The sequence below is a fragment of the Balaenoptera physalus genome (assembly GCF_965194825.1).
Source record: "Balaenoptera physalus genome assembly, chromosome: 10".
Classification (NCBI taxonomy): domain Eukaryota; kingdom Metazoa; phylum Chordata; class Mammalia; order Artiodactyla; family Balaenopteridae; genus Balaenoptera; species Balaenoptera physalus.
In genome coordinates this window covers 63,698,600-63,718,254 of record NC_138889.1, presented here as the reverse complement: position 1 = coordinate 63,718,254, position 19,655 = coordinate 63,698,600, and the positions used below count along the sequence as shown (strand labels likewise).

The 19,655-nt window shown below is 37.7% G+C and overlaps 1 protein-coding gene across 6 annotated transcripts in view; it reads right to left on the bottom strand.

Annotated features, from left to right (window-relative positions):
* The window catches only part of RRM1 (ribonucleotide reductase catalytic subunit M1), a 42,280-nt gene that overhangs the window by 13,701 nt on the left and 8,924 nt on the right, over positions 1-19,655 (bottom strand). For 3 of the 6 annotated variants that reach the window (XM_082411389.1, XM_082411390.1, XM_082411391.1), the window contains 7 exons: positions 18,829-19,006; positions 10,251-10,351; positions 8,450-8,509; positions 7,557-7,596; positions 7,133-7,295; positions 2,537-2,678; positions 442-525 (listed from right to left, as the gene is read on the bottom strand). In XM_082411389.1, coding sequence (XP_082267515.1) covers positions 442-525; positions 2,537-2,678; positions 7,133-7,295; positions 7,557-7,596; positions 8,450-8,509; positions 10,251-10,351; positions 18,829-19,006 — 768 coding nt within the window. The remainder of the gene's footprint in view (positions 1-441; positions 526-2,536; positions 2,679-7,132; positions 7,296-7,556; positions 7,597-8,449; positions 8,510-10,250; positions 10,352-18,828; positions 19,007-19,655) is intronic. The other 3 variants (XM_082411393.1, XM_082411394.1, XM_082411392.1) reach the window with 2 other exon arrangements.

Sequence of the window (19,655 nt, the reverse complement as noted above, 5' to 3'; positions counted from 1 at the left end):
GAAAAACCTAGAAAACACATTACAACCCTTTTTCAAGGTTAGGTATCAATGTGAATCACAACTTTAGAAATTCCTTGCAAATAAACTGTCATATAAGACAGCTGACTCAATCACTGGCTGCTTGGAGCCAGGGATAAAGTATGTATAGGTGGGAGTGATGGGTGATTAATACAAAGGTGCATGAGGAAACATGTTGGGGTTATGAAAATGTTCTATGTCTTGACTGGTGTGATTACACAAGTATATACATCTGTCAAAATCATCAAAATGTATACTTCAAGTGTATACACTTAGAAGTAAAAATTATACTCATTAAATTGATCATAAAAGTGGAAAAAAGCAAAGTTGTTAGAAACATACACAATGAGCCATCTTATTATAAGCATATATGAGAAAAGATTTTCAGTTCTGGTTTCTAGGACTTTCAGTAACAGAGCATACCTTGTTTCCACCTTGATCCACATATCGAGCTGTGTTGTTATATACTCTCAACATCGGTACAAGACCGTTGGAATTGCCATTAGTCTGAAAGAGAAACTGAGGATAAAGGCATCTGGAGGAGAAATAGGGGGCTCAGCAAGGAAAAGAACAAAATGGTTCAACAGTGGACATATCACTCTCTCCCAGTCTACAGTTTCATCTGCTCCCCATCTCTCCCTCTGCTTTTAAAACATAATGCCCAACATAAAATAAAATTTTGCTGAATAAATCACAATTATGTACAAAGTTATTTCATGGCATCTCTAATTTACAATGAGAAATAACAACTACAAGTCAAAAGAATCCAAAATCAGGATAGCTAAATTTAAACCCCACACCTTCAAAAGGTCATTATATAAAGAAATACTTTGGGGTAGAGTAAAAACGCTACTACAGTATCTTTTTCCCAAAAGAATTCAAGGCAATTTACAATAAGAATTATATGCAATGGATAAATCAAGACAATAAGGTAAATGGAGATTCTCAGCAATAAATGGATTCTAGAATGAAGATGAAAAAAATACATAAACTCCTAAGACTAGAAGATACCTCATCAAATTTTAAAAATAATCCTTCTAACCCCAAGGCAAGCCTTTAAACAGCCTAGAAAGATAAGTGAGCAATGGCTCACCCTACTATTATATAATGAACACCACATAATGGAATGGTTTTCTTCTGGACTCTAACTTTATTCTATAGGGTTAGATATTTTCTTCACCTTACAGAGGAGGAAACAAACTCAGAGATGTAAAATAACTTGCACTAGGCCACACTACTAGTAATTAGTGAAGATAGGATTTAAATCCAGGACTTACCCAAAACCACTACTTTTTTCTTTTTTTTTCTAATTGAAGTATGGTTGATTTACAATAGTTAGTTTCAGGTGTACAGCACAGTGATTCAGCATTTTTGCATATTATACTCCATTATAGGTTATTACAATATAATGGGTATAATTCCCTGTGCTACACAGTAGATCCTGGTTGCTTATACATTTTAATATATAGCAGTTTGTATCTGTTAATCCCATGCCCCTAATTTGTCCCTCCCCCCTTCTCGCTCCCCTTCAGTAACCACAAGTTTGTTTTCTTTATCTGTGAGTCTGTTTCTGTTTTGCATATGCATCCATTTGTATTATTTTTTAGATTCTACTCGAAACCATGGTCTTGACTCCCAGTGAACAGTGAACTAGAAGAGATGAAATTTACCTCATAAAGCGACAATGTTTAAAGCTTGAATCTTGGCTCTATCACATATTAAGTGACTAATCTCTGGAAGTAATTTAACTTTCTAAGCTTCAGCTTCCTCACTTATCAAATGAAGACTCTGTGGCTATACTCACAAAGTTACTGTAAGGAATAAAGTTTACTGTGTCCGTAATGATATCTATCTCATAAGGCTGTAGTAAGGGTTAAATGTGTAATTCACATAAAACTTTTATAACAGATTCAGCATGTAGTGAGCAATGAATAATAATAATGCTATCATTATTGCTAAAATAAATCAGGATTCCAAAATCTGACCCTAGAGACCATCTAATCAACCTCTAATAAGACAGATGAAAATGAGACCAGAAGTAGTGAAATTACTCAGTCTAAGTCACACAGCCAGTAAGTAATTAACAGAAATCCAGGTCTCCCAAGCCCCAGCAAATGCCCTCTCAATCACAAGCCTGGTTGCTTATGGACCTGAATCTCTCTAAGCCTATACATTTTTATTTATTTTTTTTTAATTTATTTATCTATTTATTTATTTTTGGCTGTGTTGGGTCTTAGTTTCTGTGCGAGGGCTTTCTCTAGTTGCGGCAAGCGGGGGCCACTATTCACCGCGGTGCGCGGGCCTCTCACTATCGCGGCCTCTCTTGCTGTGGAGCACAGGCTGCAGACGCGCAGGCTCAGTAGTTGTGGCACACGGGCTTCGTTGCTCCGTGGCATGTGGGATCTTCCCAGACCAGGGCTCGAACCCGTGTCCCCTGCATTGGCAGGCAGATTCTCAACCACTGCGCCACCAGGGAAGCCCAAGCCTATACATTTTTAGTCACACAACAGAGGCTTACCCCAGCAATGTAGCTGCCAGTAGCTCGAATACAACTCACAGCAACACCAATTCCCCCAGCCGACTTGGATATCAATGCACACTGCTTTAGAGTGTCATAAATGCCTTCAATGCTATCATCTTTCATACTCAGAAGGAAACAGCTACAGGGGAAAAAAGTCACAACTCAGCAAGGAACCGAAGCAAAGCAGAATCAAAAAATGACTATATAATCCAAAGACAGTGAGTTAGGCAAATAAACAATTTGAAGCTTACAAAATTCCTAGGGGTTTTTAGAAGGAGAAAAACAAAACTTTTTACTGGATATGACACAATAACATATATCAACATATATTGTTTTAAAATCACCTTGCTGCCTACCCTAGAAGCCTTCCTGGAAGGAAGGCTTAGAGATAAGTCTAAAAATATTACCTTCCATGTTCACCAGACTGCAAATGTGCCATTATAACATTTTCTCATGTAAATTCCTAAGCATACATAACACCTTTTCAACCTATTAGTAAGCCAAGAAAAATTAAACATTTATGAAAAAAACCCCACCTATCCAATACTGAACCAAATTTGGTATGTCCATCAAAATTTAGCTTCCTTACAGTCTTTTTGAAGACAACCGTTCTACCTGTGCTTTGGATCTTATCCTCCTACCCCAGGAACCTTAGTCTTCCAATGATCCCTTCACTAACTTAAATATTCAACCAATCAGATGGACTCTGTTGACTTTTTCTATTAAATATTCAGATATTCAGAAAGGTATAGAGAAAAATATAACATATACTTTGTATTTACCACCTACCTCAAGAAATAAGATACTACAAATATAACCTAATTACAATCATATACCATTTCCATGCCTTTCTACGTTCTTTTAGCATTGACATATGTTCCACATTTTTAAAATTTCTGGTTCCATATTAATTTATCTTTCTGTAACCCGCTTTTATTTAACTCAATACTGTTAGAGATTCATTCCTACTGATACATATAGGACTAGTTTATTTTCACTGCTGTAAGGTATTCCATTGTATGAATATACCAATATATTTGTCCATTTGCCTGCTGGTGGACATTTGGATTATTTCCAATTTGTTTGCTATTCTAAACAATGCTGCTGTGAAAGTTCTTAAACATATCTCCTTGTGCTTATGTCTAAGGATTTCTATAGGGTATAAACCTAGGAGAGGAATTTCTGGGTCAAAAGATATGCATGTGTTCCCATTCTCCAAAGTGAATGGGTAAGTATACTCCATCTAGCAATGCATGAGAGTTCCCTATGTTCCACATTCTTGCCAATACTATTATCAGCCTTTTAATTTGTATCAATCTGTTGGGTATGAAATATCTCATTATGATGTTAACTTTCATTTTCTTAATCACCAGCAAAGTTTATCATCATCTCACGTGTTTATTAGCCAATCAGTTTCTTCCACAAATTAGCCCATGTTTCTATTTGGTTTTGTGTCTTTCTTATAATCCTTCAACAGTTAACATACATTGCAAATATCTTCTCCCAGTCTGAAACTTTTTTCACGGTATTTGGTTCACAGAAGTTTTAAATTTTAGTGTAGTCAAATTTTCCCTTATATTGTTTGCTTATTATATCTATTTTAAGAAATCCTTCACTACTCTGAGGTCATATATAATCTACCAAGATGTAAGTTGATAGTCATGTCTGCAGCTCACTTTCAAATGACTCAGCCAAAAAAAATTTTTTTTTAATTTTAAAGATAAAAAATACATATATATGGCAAAATGTTAGTAATTTTTTTTTAAATTTACTTATTTTTGACTGTGTTGGGTCTTCGTTTCTGTGCGAGGGCTTTCTCTAGTTGCGGCAAGCGGGGGCCACTCTTCATCGCGGTGCGCGGGCCTCTCACTATCACGGCCTCTCTTGTTGCGGAGCACAGGCTCCAGACGCGCAGACTCAGTAGTTGTGGCTCACGGGCCCAGTTGCTCCATGGCATGTGGGATCTTCCCAGACCAGGGCTCGAACCCGTGTCCCCTGCATTGGCAGGCAGATTCTCAACCACCGCGCCACTAGGGAAGCCCCAGTAATTTTTTTTATCTAGGCAGAAGTGAGTGTATGGGTGGAGTTCACTGTCCTTTTCTTTAAATTTTCTGAATGTTTGAAATTCATATTAAAAAGTTGGGGAGGAAAATATTTATTTTCTCTATATGTTCTTCTAAAAGATTTTACTTTCACATTCTCTTGAATTTATTTCTATATATGGCATGAAGAAGGGAAATCTAATTATACTTTTCCCCATAGGATAACCAATTTCCTTAGCACTGTTTTCCCAATGAAATGCAATGACACCCTGTTATTCATCAAGTTCCCATATAAGCCTGAATCTCTTTTTGAGCTCTCTGTTATGTTCCAGTGGCCAGAGCAAATACTACACTATCCCAGAGTAAATATCATAAAGTATGGTATTTACTCTGGGATAGACAAACCATGCGTTTATAGTGGTCTTGAAATCTGGTAGGACTTTTTCTTCAAAACTATCTTGCTATTTATATTAGTTTCCTGTAGCTGTCCTAACAAATACCACTAACTCAGTGGCTTAATATAGAAATTTATTCTCTCACAGTTCAGGAGGCCAGAAGTTCAACATCAGTTTCACTGGGTCAAAATCAAGAACATTCCTCCAGAGGCTCTAGGGGAGGATATATTCCTTGCCTCTTCCAGTTTCTGGTGGCTCCTTTGCTTGTAGCCCCATCACTCCAATTTCTGCCTCTATCTACACACTGTCTTCTTTTCTTCTGTATGTATCATATCTCCCTCAACCTCTCTCTTATAAGGATATTTTTACTGGATTCAGGGCCCACCTGAATAATTCAGGATAATCTCCCTATGTCAAGATCTTTCTTAATCATAACTGCAAAGACTGGTTTCCTTATAAAGTAACATTTACAGGTTCCAGGGATTAGGACCTGATATCTTTGAGCAGCACTAGATTATTCTTAGCCTTTTGCTCTTCCATATAAATTTTAGAATCAGCATGTTGAAATTGTGACTGGAATTACACTGAAACTATAGATTAACTTGGGAAAAACTGACATTGTTACAATATTAAATCCGTTTATGAATGTAAGATCACTCTCCATTTATTTGTTTTTTAACGTCCTTCAATTACATTTTAGAATTTTTTCCTTAAAAGCCTTACACACCTTTCATTAGATTTATTCTTGGGTACCTTCCAGTATTTATGATATGTTTTAAACTTAAATCTTCTAACAGCTAAAGTACAGAAACTCAACTGATTAATTTATGTTGAATTTACATCCAGATATTCTGCTGAAATCTTTTTAATTCTAATAATTTGTCTGTAGATGCTCTTCAGGAATCATTACAGTTTTGTTCCCTCATTTCCAATCTTTTTTTTTCTTATCTTACAATGCTGGCTCAGGCCTCCACTACAATGCTGAAAACAGAGGTCCAATAGATCTAAGTTTTTAGTGGATTATCTTTTACCAAATAAAGGAAGTTATTTTCTATATCTATTTTGCTAGTTTTTTTATTATGAAAGTATTAAATGATATAAAATGTTAGTGCAATGAATTACATTAATACACTTTTTTTAAAATATAAATTTATTTATTTTATTTATTTATTTTTGGCTGCATTGGGTCTTTGTTCCTGCACGCGGGCTTTCTCTAGTTGCAGCTAGCAGGGGCTACTCTTCATTGTGGTGCACGGGCTTCTCATTGCAGTGGCTTCTCTTGTTGCGGAGCACGGGCTCCGGTAGTTGTGGCGTGCAGGCTCAGTAGTTGTGGCGCATGGACTCAGTAGTGGCAGCACATGGGCTTAGTTGCTCTGCAGCACGTGGGATCTTCCCGGACCAGGGCTCGAACCCGTGTCCCCTGCATTGGCAGGCAGATTCTTAACCACTGCGCCACCAGGGAAGCCCTAATACACCTTTTGATGTTCGCATATCCTTGAGTTCCTTGGATAAACAAACTTGCTTAGGGTGTATTAGTGTATTAGTCTTTTTTTTTTTTTTTTACAAATTACCAGACTCCATTCCAGTGTTTCCTTTCTCAGAAAATAGCACCATAATAAATCCTGTTACTCTACCCATAAACTCAGGAACCACTCTTGACTCATATCCAAATCATCAAATTCTATCAATTTTACCTCCCAAATCTCCTGAATTTGTCTATTTCTCTCAATCTCTACTTTCACCTCCCTAACCCAAAATACCATAATCTCTCATACAGACTACGATTAGAGTCTTCTAATTACTGTCAGTATCTACTTTAAAAAAAAAAAGCTTTATTGAGATATAATTCACATACCATACAACTCCCCATTTAAAGTGTACAATTAATGGTTTGTAGTATATTCACAGAGTTGTACAACCATCACCACAATCATGTTTAAAATTTCATTATCGGCATTTGTCTCTCTTCAATTCATTTACCACATTGCAGTAAGAGAGCTTTCCAGAAAGTAAATCTCATTTAATCAGAACAGGAGTGATTAAATGTATATCAAATTAATTTTTATGTGAGGAACTGCCTAGTTTCTTCAGGTCAAGGTTTATTTCCCTAGCAAAAGCATTTCAGAACATTAAAAGCGACTATAGATGACGCATACCTAGAAAGTTGTGGGCGGTTGGTGCCAGCATTGAAGAGAGTGGGAGAGGCATGGGTAAACCACTTCTCAGAAAGAAGGTTGTATGTTTCAATAGCAGCATCAATATCTTCTTTGTGAATGCCCACAGATACCCTCATCAACATATGCTGTGGTCTTTCAGCCACTAAAAACAAAAGAGGAATTTTCACATAATGGGACATGTCAGAAAAACTAGGCTGAGATATGTACTTGAGTCAAAAAAAGGAACACCAAAAGGCAATTTTAAAAATTTTACACCAATAAGCAGCAAAATTATTCATAAACTAAACCTAAAGTTTAAAATGTTATTTAGAGTTTAAATAGAAGTGTTAAGGCTAATAGCTCAAAGCTCTATTTTCAATATAATGAATAGAAGATGTAACACACAAACACATTAATGTCTCACCTTTTCCACTGATCTTCAACAAATAGGATCGCTCCAGCGTCTAGAAAAAGCAAAACAACAAAAAACTTCCAGAGCATAGTTTTTAAAGACATAGTAGATATATCATTACAATAAGGCAATCTATTTAAATCTTCTCCGTTTTTAATATAATCTTAAATGACAAGAATAGCATATTTCGTTTTACTAGCTTTAGCTTGGAACATTATCAATTGGCTATTTGTTTTGGAAAAGACTGCCTGAAAATTTCTGGAAAAAGCCAGCTCTATATTAATACGTATAATGTTAATAGCAGAAGTTGTAGTATTCATCACCGCATCATAATGGTTAACATTTATGAAGTGCTTATAACAGGCTAGGCACTGATCAAAGCAACACACACACTCACTTACTCCTCAAGAGAATTTGCTGTTGAAATTTTATTATTATCCCCATTCTAAAGGTGAGGAAACTGAGGACAGAGAGATTAAGTATCTTGCTAATAAGAAATGGAGCAGAGATTTGAACCCAGGTGGTCTGACACCTACATTCATGTTCTCAATCACTACATAATACTGTTTATCAACACAAAAGTACCTAGAAAAGCACTTGGCACATAGTAGGAATTCAATAAACAGTTGTTGCATAAACAGTAGAATATGGAATCATTCTGGCAAATTATCTGCATAACTCCAAAGGTATCCAGAAGTAATATTTGGAAAATTTGAAAACTGCAAATGAATAAGCTATCTTTCTGTAATTCAAACAACCACCACCAACCTAACCCCACTAATCCCACAGGTCCCCCAACTCCCAACAAATTACTACCTCTATAATTGTATCACTAAAACATAAACAAAAACCTGTATTTCCTGATTCAAGGAGGAATTCCCACTTATTTGAAACCCATTATTTACCTTAAAGCCAAAGTAATTATAAGAGAAATCTCGGTCATAGATAATGGCAGAATTCAGGCGCTGGTGAAGGTAAAAGAAAAAAACAAACCCATAATTAAGATAACTAGACTTATTTTCACAAACTCTAGTATCTTTCAGCCCTGACTCCAGAACTAAAATTGACATAGAATATAAAAGAGATAACACTAAGTATTACTGTTGTAGAATAGAAATCCATACCTGATGTCAAGAAAAAAAAAATTATATAAATTGAGTATCCTAATTAGGTTTAAAAACATGTACATTAAAAGATCAGAAGAAAACTTGTAAGTATAAGTTGTATATAAATATGTATGTGACTTTCCAAACTTTCCCTATTATGTTTACAGTACATCTCTAAAGAGGGAAAGAACATGAGCATAAAAGGGACTATATTATCACCCTTAAACATGTTTTTAGATTAGCTATTACTCCAAAAGTATTGGAGCCATATAATTACTAATATGTATTTTTATCTTCCATTTTAAACTGCACATAACAATATATAAGATAAATAATTACGTTAATTCTAAGGCTCATCAAATCCATGGTCCTTTAACAGGTTTTAAACAAACTACTGCTGTGACAGTAATATTTTAAAGCAGAACTGGCCGTTGTTACAAGCTTTTGTAGGCTATAGAGCCGTTTAAAGAAAACAAAAGCAATTAGGTACAAATAATCATTTTGGATGGAGAAATGTGGAGCCAGTCTTTCAAAATACTATCAGTGTTTCCATATAAGGATCCATGTCCAAGGACTTGAAAAATCTATACAAAACTCTTCCCTTCCTCTTAAATTTTTAAGGGCATCTTTGCTGCCAAAGACAGGTAGGGGCCTTGCATGAATAATGGAGAACTGAAATACTTGATTATCAATATTTATTTTTTAGATACAGGTTTTTGCTGTTGTCGTTTTATTTTTGTTTTTCACCTGTCTTCAAGATTATACATATGAACAACACACAACTCAGTTTTCTCTCAGTCTCTTTAACATCAGATACCTATTTAGAGACAGCCGACTAATCATTCTATTACCTACAGTTAAAAGTGGTTTCTAATCTGTGCAGATATCGATGATAAATAAATCCTGTGCGCAAAGGGGCTGGCTGGACCTACCCATCTTTTCCCTTCTGTCCTCTGGGTTGTAGTTAAGAAAGGGGTTGAAACACAAATAGATAATTTTTAAGTTGCTGAGCAAGAAGATCTTTCAAAATTTTACCTGGACCACCTTTTTGGATGTCAGTTTGGCAATGTCTACTAAAATTTTAAATGTACATACTCTTTGGCTCAGCAATTCCACTTAAGGGATTTACCTTACCGATACACTCATCTACGAGTAAAGCACTACCATACAAGGATATTCACTGCAGCGAAAAATGGAAAACAAATACTCATCACTAGAGCAATTCTTACATATATGTATAATGATGATACAGCTATAGAATGGAATTCTACACAGGTAATTCATAAATGCTAATAAAGAACTATCTCTAAGATATACTTGCAAGTGAAAAAGTAACAGAAGGAATAGTATGCACAGTACACTACCACTAAAAGGAAAAATAAAGGTACACATACGTGTATTATAGAACAGCTCTGGAAAAATACATTTTAAAATGACAAAATGTTGTTGTTTCTAGAGAGGAAAACAAGGATTCAGAGAAGCAGAAAGAATTACTTTTTATCTCTATCTCTTGTAGTGTTTAAATTTCTAAAAATGTCCTTATTGTCTTAAAAAAAAAGAATCTATAAAAAATTTTTCACCAGAAAAGCATTATACATACATCTTTATTGGCCAAAACAATATCCACTGTTGACTTGGCCACCATGGGAGAGTGTTTGCCATTATGTGGATTTATGTAGTTGAAGAGGTCTTCCATTACATCTAAAAACAAAACAACAGAAAATTAAAATATCAAAATCACTTAACAGCTAATTCAATCTTCAGGTAACAGTTAAAAACAGTGGTTCTCAACCGTTTTTCATCCCAACCCACCTTAGTACCTAGCACAGAAAGTGCTCAATGAACATACAGACGTTTAATAAACATATAAGGAAATTTATATATTTATAAGCTAAATAAGGAAACAATCTTCCAGAGTTAGAGTGAGCATAGGCTCCTGTAGTTTGAAAAAGACTGCCAGATGATTCTGACATATAACCCCATTGAGAATTACTGGTTGAAAATAAAGAAAAACAGAAATTATAACCTCTTCTCAAGTTTTTTTTTATCCTAACAAAACAGAAACTCAACTTAAAATTCAAAATCTGGGGGTCTGGGCAAGATGGCGGAAGAGTAAGACGCGAAGATCACCTTCCTTCCCACAGATACATTAGAAATACATCTACACGTGGAACTGCTCCTACAGAACACCCACTGAACGCTGGCAGAAGACGTCAGACCTCCCAAAAGGCAAGAAACTCCCCACGTACTTGGGTAGGGCAAAAGAAAAAAGAAATAACAGAGACAAAAGAATAGGGACAGGACCTGCACCAGTGGGAGGGAGCTGTGAAAGAGGAAAGGTTTCCACACACTAGGAGCCCATTCGTGGGCAGAGACTGCGGGTGGCGGAGGGGGGAAGCTTCGGAGCCACGGAGGAGAGCACAGCAACAGGGGTGCGGAGGGCAAAGCGGAGAGATTCACGCACAGAGGCTCGGCGCCGAGCAGCACTCACCAGCCCGAGAGGCTTGTCTGCTCCCCCGCCGGGGCGGGCGGGGGGCTGGGAGCTGAGGCTCAGGCTTCAGGCGGATCCCAGGGAGAGGACTGGGGTTGGCGGCGTGAACACAGCCTGAAGGGGTTAGCGCACCACAGCTAGCCGGGAGGGAGTCCGGGAAAAAGTCTGCAGCTGCCAAGAGGCAAGAGACATTTTCTTGCCTCTTTGTTTCGCGGTGCTCAAGGAGAGGGGATTCAGAGCGCCGCCTAAATGAGCTCCACAGACGGGCGCGAGCCGCAGCTATCAGCGCGGACCCCAGAGGCGGGCGCGAGCCGCAGCTAACAGCGCGGACCCCAGAGACGGGCATGAGACGCTAAGGCTGCTGCTGCCGCCACCAAGAAGCCTGTGTGCAAGCACAGGTCACTCTCCACACCTCCCCTCCCGGGAGCCTGTGCAGCCCGCCACTGCCAGGCTCCCGTGATCCAGGGACAACTTCCCCGGGAGAACGCACAGCGCGCCTCAGGCTGCTGCAACGTCACGCCGGCCTCTGCCGCCGCAGGCTCGCCCCGCCTCCATACCCCTCCCTCCCCCCCGCCTGAGTGAGCCAGAGCCCCCGAAGCAGCTGCTCCTTTAACCCCGTCAAGTCTGAGCAAAGAACAGATGCCCTCAGGCGACCTACAGGCAGAGGCGGGGCCAAATCCAAAGCTGAACCCCGGGAGCTGTGCGAACAAAGAAGAGAAACGGAAATCTCTCCCAGCAGCCTCAGAAGCAGTGGATTAAAGCTCCACAAACAACTTGATGTACCTGCATCTGTGGAATACCTGAATAGACAACGAATCATCCCAAATTCAGGAGGTGGACTTTGGGAGCAGGATATATTAATTTTTCCCCTTTTCCTTTTTTTCTGAGTGTATATGTGTATGCTTCTGGGTGAGATTTTGTCTGTATAGCTTTGCTTTCACCATTTGTCCTAGGGTTCGGTCTGTCCATTTTTTTTTTTTTTTTGTACTTAAAAAATTCTTTTTCTTAATAAATGATTTCTTAATAATTTTTTCCTTATTTTCTATTTCTAAAAATTAAAAAAAATTTTTTTGTAATAAGTTTTTTCATATTTATTATTTTAAAAAATTAAAAAATTTTTTTCTTCATAAATTTGTTACTTAATAATTTTTTTCTTATTTTTATTATAAAAATTAATATTTATTTTAAAAATTTTAAATAATTTTTTCTTAATAAATTTTTTCTTAATAATTTTTTTTCTTATTTTTTATTATAATAGCTTTATTTTATTTTATCCTCTTTCTTTCTTTCTTTCTATTTTTTCTCCCTTTTATTCTGAGCCATGTGGATGAAAGGCTCTTGGTGCTCCAGCCAGGCATCAGGGCTGTGCCTCTGAGGTGGGAGAGCCAAGTTCAGGACACTGGTCCACAAGAGACCTCCCAGCTCCACGTAATAGCAAACGGCGGAAATCTCCCAGAGATCTCCATCTCAACGCCAAGACCCAGCTCTACTCAACGACCAGCAAGCTACAGTGCTGGACACCCTACGCCAAACAACTAGCAAGACAGGAACACAGCCCCATCCATTAGCACAGAGGCTGCCTAAAACCATAATAAGGCCACAGACACCCCAAAACACACCACCAGACGTGGACGTGCCCACCAGAAAGGCAAGATCCAGCCTCATCCACCAGAACACAGGCACTAGTCCCCTCCACCAGGAAGCCTACACAACCCACTGAACCAACCTTAGCCACTGGGGACAGATACCAAAAACAACGGGAACTACAAACCTGCAGCCTGTGAAAAGGAGACCCCAAACACAGTAAGATAAGCAAAATGAGAAGACAGAAAAACACACAGCAGATGAAGGAGCAGGGTCAAAACACACCAGACCTAACAAATGAAGAGGAAATAGGCAGTCTACCTGAAAAAGAATTCAGAATAACGATAGTAAAGATGATCCAAAATCTTGGAAATAGAATAGACAAAATGCAAGAAACATTTAACAAGGACGTAGAAGAACTAAAGAGGAGCCAAGAAATGATGAAAAACACAATAAATGAAATTAAAAATACTCTAGACGGGATCAATAGCAGAATAACTGAGGCAGAAGAACGGATAAGTGACCTGGAAGATAAAATAGTGGAAATAACTACTGCAGAGCAGAATAAAGAAAAAAGAATGAAAAGAACTGAGGACAGTCTCAGGGACCTCTGGGACAACATTAAACACACCAACATTCGAATTATAGGGGTCCCAGAAGAAGAAGAGAAAAATTAAGGGACTGAGAAAATATTTGAAGAGATTATAGTTGAAAACTTCCCTAATATGGGAAAGGAAATAGTTAATCAAGTCCTGGAAGCACAGAGAGCCCCATACAGGATAAATCCAAGGAGAAACACACCAAGACACATATTAATCAAACTATCAAAAATTAAATATAAAGAAAACACATTAAAAGCAGCAAGGGAAAAACAACAAATAACACACAAGGGAATCCCCATAAGGTTAACAGCTGATCTTTCAGCAGAAACTCTGCAAGCCAGAAGGGAGTGGCAGGATATACTTAAAGTGATGAAGGAGAAAAACCTACAACCAAGATTACTCTACCCAGCAAGGATCTCATTCAGATTTGATGGAGAAATTAAAACCTTTACAGACAAGCAAAAGCTGAGAGAGTTCAGCACCACCAAACCAGCTTTACAACAAATGCTAAAGGAACTTCTCTAGGCAAGAAACACAAGAGAAGGAAAACACCTACAATAACAAACCCAAAACATTTAAGAAAATGGGAATAGGAACATACATATCGATAATTACCTTACATGTAAATGGATTAAATGCTCCCACCAAAAGACACAGACTGGCTGAATGGATACAAAAACATGACCCATATATATGCTGTCTACAAGAGACCCACTTCAGACCTAGAGACACATACAGACTGAAAAGTGAGGGGATGGAAAAAGATATTTCATGCAAATAGAAATCAAAAGAAAGCTGGAGTAGCAATTCTCATATCAGACAAAATAGACTTTAAAATAAAGACTATTACAAGAGACAAAGAAGGACACTATATAATGATCAAGGGATCGATCCAAGAAGAAGGTATAACAATTGTAAATATTTATGCACCCAACATAGGAGCAACTCAATACATAAGGTAAACACTAACAGCCATAAAAGGGGAAATCACCAGTAACACAATCATAGTAGGGGACTTTAACACCCCACTTTCACCAATGGACAGATCATCCAAAATGAAAATAAATAAGGAAACACAAGCTTTAAATGATACATTAAACAAGATGGACTTAATTGATATTTATAGGACATTCCACCCAAAAACAACAGAATACACATTTTTCTCAAGTGCTCATGGAACATTCTCCAGGATAGATCATATCTTGGGTCACAAATCAAGCCCTGGTAAATTTAAGAAAATTGAAATCGTATCAAGTATCTTTTCCGACCACAACGCTATGAGACTAGATATCAATTATAGGAAAAGATCTTTAAAAAATACAAACACATGGAGGCTACACAATACATTACTTAATAACGAAGTGATCACTGAATAAATCAAAGGGGAGATCAAAAAATACCTAGAAACAAATGACAATGGAGACACGACGACTCAAAACCTATGGGATGCAGCAAAAGCAGTGCTAAGAGGGAAGTTTATAGCAATACAAGCCTACATCAAGAAACAGGGAACATCTCGAATAAACAACCTAACCTTGCACCTAAAGCAATTAGAGAAAGAAGAACAAAAAAAACCCAAAGCTAGCAGAAGGAAAGAAATCATAAAGATCAGATCAGAAATAAATGAAAAAGAAATGAAGGAAACAATAGCAAAGGTCAACAGAACTAAAAGCTGGTTCTTTGAGACAATAAACAAAATTGACAAACCATTAGCCAGACTCATCAAGAGAAAAAGGGAGAAGACTCAAATCAATAGAATTAGAAATGAAAAAGGAGAAGTAACCACTGACACTGCAGAAATACAAACGATCATGAGAGATTACTACAAGCAACTCTATGCCAATAAAATGGACAACCTGGAAGAAATGGATTCTTAGAAATGCACAACCTGCCAAGACTGAACCAGGGAGAAATAGAAAATATGAACAGACCAATCACAAGCACTGAAATTGAAATTGTGATTAAAAATCTTCCAACAAACAAAAGCCCAGGACCAGATGGCTTCACAGGCGAATTCTATCAAACATTTAGAGAAGAGCTAACACCTATCCTTCTCAAACTCTTCCACAATATTGCAGAGGGAGGAACACTCCCCAACTCATTCTATGAGGCCACCATCACCCTGATACCAAAACCAGACAAAGATGTCACAAAGAAAGAAAACTACAGGCCAATATCACTGATGAACATAGATGCAAAAATCCTCAACAGAATACTAGCAAACAGAATCCAACAGCACATTAAAAGGATCATACACCATGATCAAGTGGGGTTTATTCCAGGAATGCAAGGATTCTTCAATATACGCAAATCAATCAACGTGATACATCATATTAACAAATTGAAGGAGAAAAACCATATGATCATCTCAATAGATGCAGAGAAAGCTTTCGACAAAATTCAACACCCATTTATGATAAAAGCCCTGAAGAAAGTAGGCAGAGGGAACTTTCCTCAACATCATAAAGGCCATATATGACAAACTCACAGCCAACACGGTCCTCAATGGTGAAAAACTGAAACCATTTCCACTAAGATCAGGAACAAGACAAGGTTGCCCACTCTCACCACTATTATTCAACATAGTTTTGGAAGTGTTAGCCACAGCAATCAAAGAAGAAAAATAAATAAAAGGAATCCAAATCGGAAAAGAAGAAGTAAAGCTGTCACTGTTTGCAGATGACATGATACTATACATAGAGAATCCTAAAGATGCTACCAGAAAATTACTAGAGCTAATCAATGAACTTGGTAAAGTAGCAGGATACAAAATTAATGCACAGAAATCTCTTGCATTCCTATACACTAATGATGAAAAATCTGAAACTGAAATTAAGAAAACACTCCCATTTACCATTGCAACGAAAAGAATAAAATATCTAGGAATAAACCTACCTAAGGAGACAAAAGACCTGTATGCAGAAAATTATAAGACACTGATGAAAGAAATCAAAGAGGATACAAATAGATGGAGAGATATACCATGTTCTTGGATTGGAAGAATCAACATTGTGAAAATGACTCTACTACCCAAAGCAATCTACAGATTCAATGCAATCCCTATCAAACTTCTACTGGCATTTTTCACAGAACTAGAACAAAAAATTTCACAATTTGTATGGAAACACAAAAGACCCCGAATAGCCAAAGCAATCTTGAGAACGAAAAATGGAGCTGGAGGAATCAGGCTCCCTGACTTCAGACTATATTACAAAGCTACAGTAATCAAGACAGTTTGGTACTGGCACAAAAACAGAAACATAGATCAATGGAACTGGATAGAAAGCCCAGAGATAAACCCATGCACATATGGTCACCTTACCTTTGATAAAGGAGGCAAGCATATACAGTGGAGAAAAGACAGACTCTTCAATAAGTGGTGCTGGGAAAACTGGACAGGTACATGTAAAAGTATGAAATTAGAACACTCCCTGACACCATACACAAAAATAAACTCAAAATGGATTAAAGACCTAAATGTAAGGCCAGACACTATCAAACTCTTAGAGGAAAACATAGGCAGAACACTCTATGACATAAATCACAGCAAGATCCTTTTTGACCCACTTCCTAGAGAAATGGAAATAAAAACAAAAATAAACAAATGGGACCTAATGAAACTTCAAAGCTTTTGCACAGCAAGGGAAACCATGAACAAGATGAAAAGACAACCCTCAGAATGGGAGAAAATATTTGCAAATGAAGCAATTGACAAAGGATTAATCTCCAAGACTTACAAGCAGCTCATGCAGCTCAATAACAAAAAAACAAACAACCCAATCCAAAAATGGGCAGAAGACCTAAATAGACATTTCTCCAAAGAAGATATACAGATTGCCAACAGACACATGAAAGAATGCTCAACATCATTAATCGTTAGAGAAATGCGAATCAAAAGTACAATGAGATATCATCTCACACCAGTCAGAATGGCCATCATCAAAAAATCTACAAACAATAAATGCTGGAGAGGGTGTGGAGAAAAGGGAACCCTCCTGCACTGTTGGTGGGAATGTAAATTGATACAGCCACTATGGAGAACAGTATGGAGGTTCCTTAAAAAACTAAAAATAGAACTACCATACGACCCAGCAATCCCACTACTGGGCATATACCCTGAGAAAACCATAGGTCAAAAAGAGTCATGTACCAAAATGTTCATTGCGGCTCTATTTACAATAGCCAGGACATGGAAGCAACCTAAGTGTCCATCATTGGATGAATGGATAAAGAAGATGTGGCACATATATACAATGGAATATTACTCAGCCATAAAAAGAAATGAAATGGAGGTATTTGTAGTGAGGTGGATGGAGTTAGAGTCTGTCATACAGAGTGAAGTAAGTCAGAAAGAGAAAAACAAATACAGTATGCTAACACATATATATGGAATCTAAGGGAAAAAAAAAAAAAAAGGTCATGGAGAACCTAGTGGCAAGACGGGAATAAAGACACAGACCTACTAGAGAATGGACTTGGGGATATGGGGAGGGGGAAGGGTAAGATGCGACAGGGTGAGAGAGTGGCATGGACATATATACACTACTAAATGTAAAATAGATAGCTAGTGGGAAGCAGCCGCATAGCACAGGGAGATCAGCTCGGTGCTTTGTGACCACCTAGAGGGGTGGGATAGGGAGGGTGGGAGGGAGGGACGCAAGAGGGAAGAGATATGGGAATATATGTATATGTATAACTGATTCACTTTGTTATAAAGCAGAAAGTAACACACCATTGTAAAGCAATTATACTCCAATAAAGATGTTTAAAAAAAAATTTTTAAATTCAAAACCTATCATCCCAGGCATTTTACTTCTATAAATGCACATTTAGTAATAAGCCCTCTCTCTTCCAGACATCATAGCAGTACTTAGTCCTCTACATTTATACATATGATACACATACACGCAAAGCTGGCATTCTGACTGAATTTGACTTGAATCCATAGTCAATTTTGGGAGAACTGATATCTTTACAATAAATCTACTGAAGAGGGAGATAAAATGTTTAAGTCCCCATATAACAGATCTGGAATTGAAAGCTGAAAGATTTCTACTCTCAGTCTACCAGCTGACTTCTTATATACCACTTTTTATATACCTAACAAATTATTTAACCTTCCTTTGCCCACATTCCCTGAGCTATAAAATGGGAGTGCTAATGGTGACAAAAGACTGACTGTAACACTTTGTTTAACCCAGAAACTATCAATAAATATTATTCTTTTTTCCAACCACACCACCACCAAGCATCTAAAGATGGGCTTCAAAAAAAAAAGAAAAAAGAAACAAAAAGATAAAAGTATCCATTGACCCTTCCATGCAGCAGGTCAGCAGCATGGAGAAATAGGAAGTTCTAGTCTCCCTCTGCCACTAACCTGCACACTTTGCTTTTTTAAACAAGATGGAACTTCTCTTTTTGACACTCAAGGTTTCATACTAGTACCCTTATAAATTTTCTGAGAATACTAAATTCTTTCTAACTTTTTCCTCTAGACTCACCACTGAATACTTTCTTTGTTTCTTTGTGCAAGTTAGAGACGGCAATCCTTGCTGCCAGGATGGCATAGTCAGGGTGCTTAGTAGTCAAGGTCGCAGCTGTTTCAGCAGCCAAAGTATCTAGTTCCACAGTAGTGACCCCACTGTATAAGCCTTGGATTACTTTCATGGTGATCTGAGCCTATAAAAGCAAAGCCAAGAATTACTTGTGCTTTCCCAAGAACCAACAGCTTCCTTAAGAGAGCAATGAAGAAAACAATCAATTTATATCAAAATAAATCTACTTTTTTTTTAAATTTTTATTTATTTATTTATGGCTGTGTTGGGTCTTTGTTTCTGTACGAGGGCTTTTCTCTACTTGCGGCAAGTGGGGGCCACTCTTCATCGCGGTGCGAGGGCCTCTCACTATCGCAGCCTCTCTTGTTGCGGAGCACAGGCTCCAGACGCGCAGGCTCAGTAATTGTGGCTCACGGGCCTAGTTGTTCCGCGGCATGTGGGATCTTCCCAGACCAGGGCTCGAACCCGTGTCCCCTGCATTGGCAGGCAGATTCTCAACCACTGCGCCACCAGGGAAGCCCCTATTTCAAAATAAAAGACAACTTTCTTTTATGAAAAATTATCTTTCAGAATGGTGGGCTGTGGAAAATTTAGTAATGAGAATTCATAAGCCAATAGAGCTGCTAGAAAATGTATACTACATATACAATGAAGAAGTGTGGAAAGAAAGAAAGAGAGAAAGAGAAAGAAAGAAAGGGGGGGAGGAAGGGAGGAAGGAAGGAAGTTAGTTTTAAAATCTAAGTAGAGCTGTTACAAAGATTAACAGTCACACA